General features: G+C 42.3%; 1 protein-coding gene across 3 annotated transcripts in view; it reads left to right on the plus strand.

Annotated features, from left to right (window-relative positions):
* acp2 (acid phosphatase 2, lysosomal) overlaps positions 1-7,002 on the plus strand; it is a 100,172-nt gene extending 93,170 nt beyond the window's left edge. For all 3 annotated transcript variants that reach the window (XM_034677948.1, XM_034677949.1, XM_034677947.1), the window contains 12 exons: positions 1,805-1,900; positions 1,985-2,071; positions 2,266-2,326; positions 2,414-2,505; positions 2,686-2,784; positions 2,890-2,979; positions 4,148-4,231; positions 4,322-4,370; positions 4,455-4,543; positions 4,744-4,850; positions 4,961-5,136; positions 5,219-7,002. In XM_034677948.1, the coding sequence (XP_034533839.1) occupies positions 1,805-1,900; positions 1,985-2,071; positions 2,266-2,326; positions 2,414-2,505; positions 2,686-2,784; positions 2,890-2,979; positions 4,148-4,231; positions 4,322-4,370; positions 4,455-4,543; positions 4,744-4,850; positions 4,961-5,136; positions 5,219-5,364 (1,176 nt within the window). In that variant the 3' untranslated portion in view covers positions 5,365-7,002. The remainder of the gene's footprint in view (positions 1-1,804; positions 1,901-1,984; positions 2,072-2,265; positions 2,327-2,413; positions 2,506-2,685; positions 2,785-2,889; positions 2,980-4,147; positions 4,232-4,321; positions 4,371-4,454; positions 4,544-4,743; positions 4,851-4,960; positions 5,137-5,218) is intronic.
* Positions 7,003-7,429: the final 427 nt, after the last annotated feature.

Genomic DNA, 7,429 nt, shown 5'->3' on the forward strand with positions numbered 1-7,429 from the left:
AACAACAACAATACAAATACTTCCCTCCTCTCTCCTCGAACATCTCCCTGATCGCGAGCACACAGGTACGGGTTTAATCAGCACTTGCTAGAGTATTTACAGACACAAATGCCCTGCCTTGACCCTCAGCTCATCAGGGAGACCTACTTTCCCCTGAGATGATTCACAGGTTAGTCACAGACACCAGAAGTTATTGTCTTGACAGGAGAACAATGTGTCATAGCAGGTCATTGCAGGATGGCACTGTTGTAGCAAGACACAAGGAAGTAATTTGCAGCCAGTTAAGGAATTACAAGGATGCATCTCAGATTTACAGTTAAAGGTAGGGCCCTAGTGTAAACATTAGTGCTTTATGCATGCCATCTTCCTTACATAACACTGCTGTGAGAGTCTTCTGTGCGTCTCTACTGGTCTAATTTTCCTATGCAAAGTGTAGAGGAAAACAGGAGAGCACACTGCAGCTAGCTGCAAAGACAAACATTTTCCCACCATGCCTTCTTCATATCAAGCGTCACTGACATGGAATCTGTCACACACGTGAGAGCTGAATCACATGCAGTCATGCTATACTAATAAAGCCAGGAAATCCAGAGTTAAGGGAGCTCAGGTTGAAAACTTCACCTTCATGTCCATTTTGCAGCTACATTTTGTTGCAGCTGCACCTATTCAAAGCACTTAATCTCAATCTTGCACTCATTCTTAGAAAGGGTTACCAAGTTAGCCACTTCATGGCCATTAATGGATTGTGCTGCAGATAAGATTAGGCGTTTTAAAGGGATAATCCACCCTTCAAATAGAGTTTACACACTTTTTCCCCCTCCTGCTGTTTTGGATGCATCAGTCGATTGACTCCTCACCCAAGACAACTGCAAACAATGGCTTCCCTGTAGTTGCTCGGAGGATGAAACTTGAAACTGTTTGATGTATAAAGGAAGGTGATCTGATAACAAGGCCTCACCAGGAGACAGATACCACTTTAAGGCTTCACAGCATTAGTTCTGTATTGACTTTTAGAAGAAGTGGCTTCAAGAAAGGAAGTTAATGACTTCCTGTTTTGTTTCTGGTGAACAGTAATGGTTCAAAAATGATTTTACATGTCAAGTATAAAGTGGAACTTCATTAAGTGGTGTAATATCATGAAGTACGCCCAAATGTCTGTGGCAGTACCAAGGTCTACAGAAGTTTAATGTAGGTAGGATCAGTAAGTAGATTCATACTCGGCTAGTCCACCTGTAATTAACAGGATAATGTATAGCTAGCTCCCTCATTTAGCTGCCTTTGACCGGTGTACATCATCTAACAAACACTCAGACAAGATCATCCCTATCAGCTGACTGGATTTTGAAACGGCCAATCTTGCAGATAAAAACCAGGACAAAGGTTCATACAGGAGTCAAGCTGGATGTTGTTTCAAATCCACACAGTTATAATGTCAAAGTGATCAAGTCTACTTTCAATCTATGGTGAAGGTAAAGTCAAACACAAGTCAGGTGATATAACAGTTAAAGTTTTATTTGCTCAGAGTCTATATAACAGGTTCATCAAGTTGGTAAACACAGTGACACCTTGGTAAGGATGGATTTTGTTTGCAGTCCTGTTTAGAAGCACCAAATAAATGACTACTGTGCCATCTCCAATATCCGACTCTATGCAAACTCTCTGCACTAAATTACTGCAAGTGTGCAACCAAGGAATCAGGAAGCAGGAATTTCCCAACCTCCAGGTGAAACACACAATGTCATGTTTTCTGACACCACATAGGAGTTTTTATTTTATCTAACATGTATTTTGTTTCTCCCTCCAGTTGTTCCGCCATGGAGACAGGTCAGCAGTCCGAGCCTATCCAACCGACCCCTACCAAGAGTCTTCCTGGCCACAAGGCTTCGGACAGCTGTCACAGGTGTTATGACTATTTCTGTTGTACATCCATTTGTTTTTGCGCCAGCTTGCTTTTCTATCAAATTAATCCTGTGTGTGTTTCCAGGAAGGGATGATGCAACATTTCAACTTAGGACAGTTCCTAAGGAAGCGGTACGATGGATTCATCAGCGAGTCCTATCACAGACACGAGGTGAGCCCACTCTCTGCTTTTACAAAGAAGGGGCCCCTTACATGTGGGTGCCGTACAGGTTTCCCACTGCTGCGGTTATTCTTGGGACATGGTTGTTGATTGAAAGGTGTTTTCCAAGAGCACGGCCTCGTTTAACCTTTCACAGTTTACATACAAACACCAGAATGTGTAATTTACAGCTGTCATGTCCGCAGGTGTTGGTTCGGAGTACTGACTACGATCGCACCCTGATGAGCGCCGAGGCCAACCTTGCAGGTCAGACATCCTCGCCCAGATACATGTAACTTCTCTCTTTAAGGTGTTTTCCCTAATGTTAACAGTTTGCTTTATTCTCGTTCAAAGGTCTCTTCCCCCCGAGTGGTCAGCAGGTCTTCAATCCAAACCTCATTTGGCAGCCGATACCCGTGCACACGGTCCCTCAAAGTGAAGAACGGGTGTGTAAAATGTTGATACTAAGAAATACATTTCTGTTTCAACCTTATATTTAATCAAGAATAGTGCAAAGACAACATATCTAAAGATATGGTTCCAAAAAGTTGGGACAGGGACGACAAAACTCTGAAAAAGTTGTGGAAGGTTAAAAATTTCTCTGATCCTTCTGCCTCTTCCCTTAGCTTCTCAATTATCCGGTAGCAGACTGTCCTCGCTACCTGCAGCTGATGAATGAGACCGAGCACACACCGGAGTTTCTTAACGTCACCGCTGAATACCAGGTAAGTCACATAATCTGACAGTCCCATATTTCCTATGTCTTTATCTGGGTTGATTGGCTTCAGAAAGTCCTGGATTTGAATGTTTTTTTAATTAATTTTCCTCAGGACTTCATGGATCTGGTGAGGAATAAAACCGGGCTGAACAAGACAGACGTGGAGTCGATCTGGAGCGTGTACGACACACTCTTCTGTGAGGTGAGAAACACACACACACACACACACACGCAGACACACACTCAAACAACTGCAACAAGTGCAAAAGAACTCCACAGCAGAAGTGCTGATTCAACTTTTTGTATTGACTCTCCTTCTGACCTTTTTAGTGACAATACAAGTTTTTGTTCCTGAAGTAATGCACCGAAACTAACAAGCATTATTCTACAAGGGAGTAGGAAGAATAATAAAAAAAGCTCTAGTTTCACTTTTGCAACCAACAGTCTCTCAAATGTTTGTTCATTAGAGTGAACACATCAACTATAAGTATGTAGTTAAAGCTACTGGGAGGAGTTTTTGGCTTATTATGAGAGGGGGTGTCCTATTTCACACAGAGTGAAAAGTCACTTACAGGTGCTTTAAATTAGTCAACTTCTATATTTTCAGAGGTTTTTCTGTGTTATTTTGAACATATTCCTCTTGGTGTCATACAGGAATTTAACATTGAAATGCCTTAAACCTTTGTTCTATCTACTTAACTCTACTTTTAGTACTTTTAGTAAAACAATAAACGATAGACTCCTGGAAGACATCACTGTGGCCACTTCTCACACTTACTGTGTTTCAGATGTGAGTCATAACCTGCTGAACCTCAATAAGGAAGCTGTTGATAAACTTCCTGTCGTCTCGATGGTTTCGGACAAACTAGCATGTTAGCATGTTAGCACTGAACTGGCCCCACCAGTTTTTCACACTGTCTTTTTTGCTTTACGCTGTTTGAGGAACAGGAATTTGCAGCTTGTAGCAGTTTCACATCTGTATTCAAGTGCGTCTCGGCACACCCTCGCAGGACAGCAGAAGCACATGCTAATAATAGCGCCGGATTAGTAATTATCAGGCGTGATACCCACATTATAATGACTCAAACACACAAATATTGTTGGTTTACAGGGAAAAGCCTGTTGTGAAATCTGGGTAAACTGGGCCACTGAGGTCAGCCGCAGATTAATGAAGCAGCTATGTGAGAGATGGTTGCAGAGAGTAACAGGCAGCAGTGAGAGGGTGCTGACTAAGTGCAATCAAGGACACAAAGACGACGCGTCAGCTTAACTCCAGCACAATTAAATCATGAGGCCTCCTTTGACGTTCTTTTTTTTTTTTAGTCAGCTGTTTTTCTTTTCAATCATTCCTTCTTTGTGTGCGATTTCAGTCCCGTCACAACATGACCGCTCCAGACTGGGTGACTCCTGAAGTCATGGAGAAGCTACGGGTCCTCAAAGACTTTGGAATTCGGGTAAAAGTAGTTGCATTGTGAAATAGTCATGGTGTCCATGAGAAGTGCAAACACTGAGTTCAAAGTTTGTGTGTTTGTTTATTTTCACAGGTCATGTTCGAGCTCTACAATCAACAAGAAAAGAGCCGGCTGATGGGAGGTAAGGAATTTGACCACAACAGGAAGTTAGAAATAAACAGAACATCACCAGATAATGAAACAAAAACTTTAATCTGTCTTTCAGGAGTTCTTTTGGGTGAAATAGTGAAGAATCTTTCCAAGATGGCCGTCCCAGACCCCAAACAGAAACTCAGGCTGATGATGCTATCAGCGGTGAGCAAGTTAGCTATGCTACATTTAATTTCTGGTATATTGTGTTATTTAGAAACGGAGCTGGCCCCTTTTCCTGCATTCATGCTAAGCTAGGCTAAGCTGAGCTAAGCATATTAGCTCTTGACTCTTATTCAGCAGACAGAAGTAGCAGTGTTTCTTATCTTTGATTATCATGCTTCGTGTGTGGTTGTGTTTCACAGCACGACACCACTGTAGCCGCTCTCCAGGCTAGCTTAAACGTGTTCAACGGACGACAGCCTCCTTACGCCTCCTGCCACATGATCGAGCTGTATAAGAATGACAACGGGTAACATTTACACACCCTTAAACACACACATACCAACCCTTATACATACATAGATTGATGACATCAGAGAATCATTTGATGTTGATACAATCCTGTGTGTGTGTCCTCAGCTCTGCCTCAGTGTCCATGTTTTACCGGAATGACAGTACAGTGGAGCCGTACCCTGTGCAGCTCCCAGGCTGCTCCCTTCAGTGCCCTCTGGAGGATTTTGTGAGACTTACAAAGCCTTCTATTTCAGACGACAGAGACAAGGAGTGTCAACTACCGTCAGAAGGGAGAGACACAGGTGAGATCTTTACACACAAAAACAAGATGTCTGATTTTATCTCTCTATTGTCTTCCTCTAATTCTTTAATCTGTGTCTTCAGAGGTCATCATCAGCCTGGCGCTGTCCGGCTGCCTCCTCTTCCTCCTCATCGCCCTCCTCCTGGGCGTCATCTGCTGGCAGAAGGAGCCAATCAGCAACCGTGGGTACCAGCATGTGATCAACCAGGAAGTCGGCGAGGAGTCCTGACAGGAGTACAAGCTCCTCCCCCGGAGGTCGGCGAGCCTCGAGTCGTGGGACAGCAGCGATGACGGCGAACTCTGAAACTGCTGAGGGACCTTTTCGGTCACTTTGGGATAGTGACGCACGGTGGACCCACGCTGTTTTTATCGGGTTAGAGGGAAGAAATGTAAAAACATTTAGTAGAATCCTGCTTTTGAAAAGTTTCTAAAAAAGTCATAATTTAACAGATGTGAATGTCCCTTAGTGTGGCTTTAAAACAGTATTTTTGGACTTACGACAAATTATGTAGCAAGACTAAAAAAAAAAAAAACTAAGATGTCACAAGCTATCTTAAAATGTTTCACTACTGAATCCCACATTCGTCAGATCACTTTTTAACAGATAAGAGTTTGTTCCTTTTTGTAATTTGTACAAATAACCACAAATATTCGTGTCTTAGTTTACCAGTCTCTCCAGGAATTTGACCAACCAATCACTGCAGCTTTGCAGCGACCTTGCATCTTCACAACTTTGACCAATACACCTGTTTTTCTCCTAAGGCATTCACATGTCACCAAATTCAACTACAGACTGTGTGTGTCACGGTATTAGATTCTCTAGGTAACAAACAAATTACGATTTTCTGAATCCAGTCAAATCCAACATTAGGCCAACTTTTCTTTAACAATTCAACAAATAATAATGTTACACTTCCTGTCCTTAGTCTAGCCAACTAGCTAAAACTTACACTTTATGTTGGGATCAAATCTGAAGGATGATGGAAGCGAAGGTGGGCGTTTGTAGTTTTACCCGAGTGTCCACGACCAGCCTGTCTTTTCTATGAAATCCCCAAAACTCCTGAACTGTACTCTTTTTGGGTGCGGGTGGAGTACCTCACTTTTATCTGTCATCTCCTCCCACAAGCTTACTGGAGTTTTATTCAATTTTTACTAATTTCCTTTCAGCATATTGGACACATAAACTCACCAGACCGGCTGTTACTGGATTCCTCTCCCAGTCCCTCATGTCTGACACAGTCTAACCCCCAAATTTTGCAACTTGCATTTCAACTTTTCTTTAAAAGTTGCAGAATTAGTTCTTTTTTTTATCGCAGGAATCACAGAAAAAAAAAGTCGAATCCTGCAGGGACTGGTTTACATGCACTTCAGATTCTCCAGCAATCATGTTTAACTATGTGTACAGTGTGTGTGTATGTATGTGTGTGTGTGTGTTAACTCCGGGGCCTAATGACCGAGCTGCCTTAAATATTTGTAATATTTGTATGTTCTGATGTAATGCTTATTTTTTGCAGGAGTTCAAGTACTTTTATTTTAAAGGTTGATTTCTGCAGCAGAGGGAGCGAGCATTAGCCTAACGACACTAAAGGAGCAGCTCAGTGCTGGCTTAGCTGAGCGTGACCTTTGACCTCTTCAGAGGGGAACCAAGCAGAGTGTGCTGTATAGTAAGACTCTTTGTTTTTGTGTCTTTAAGAATCAAACCAGTCTGTTGGGATTATCTCGGATGTTGGAACACTTTATTAAAGTGTTAGATTATTTAATTTGTCAGAATTGTTGAATTTCATGCCATGCTGTATAAAATGATTGATCAGACAGTAAGAATGTGTTGCTCTTTTTGTTTTGTTTTCTAAATAAAGGATCAATCATTGGGGGTGCAGTTTGTTGATGCACAGTACAAAAAAAAAATGCAGTTTTTTTTTTTACAGGTTGACAGATATCGTTTTTTCAGGGCCGATACTGTTGCCGATATTTGTTTGTGCTTGAGACCGATAACTGACGGCAAAAATGAAAAACTTCCTGTCAAAATTAAGAGATGGACAACTACTCAGTCGTGCAACGGCTAGCCATCAGAAAGCGTTGTGGGCGGGGCAAAAGCTGCTTGTTGACTGCAGGAACTTTCCCCAGGAAAAAGTCCCTAGTTCCTGGGGGAAGTTCCTGGTGCTTTTCATAAGATGCTTTTCAACCAGGAACCAGTAATTCTGGGGTAGTTGATCTACCCCATTGAAAAGGCCCTGCCAGGTGGGTATGACTTTCCAGAGGTCCAGGATGTTTCTGCTTGGTTTTTATTGTACCCA

This window comes from Notolabrus celidotus, chromosome 24 (assembly GCF_009762535.1).
Source record: "Notolabrus celidotus isolate fNotCel1 chromosome 24, fNotCel1.pri, whole genome shotgun sequence".
Classification (NCBI taxonomy): Eukaryota; Metazoa; Chordata; class Actinopteri; order Labriformes; family Labridae; genus Notolabrus; species Notolabrus celidotus.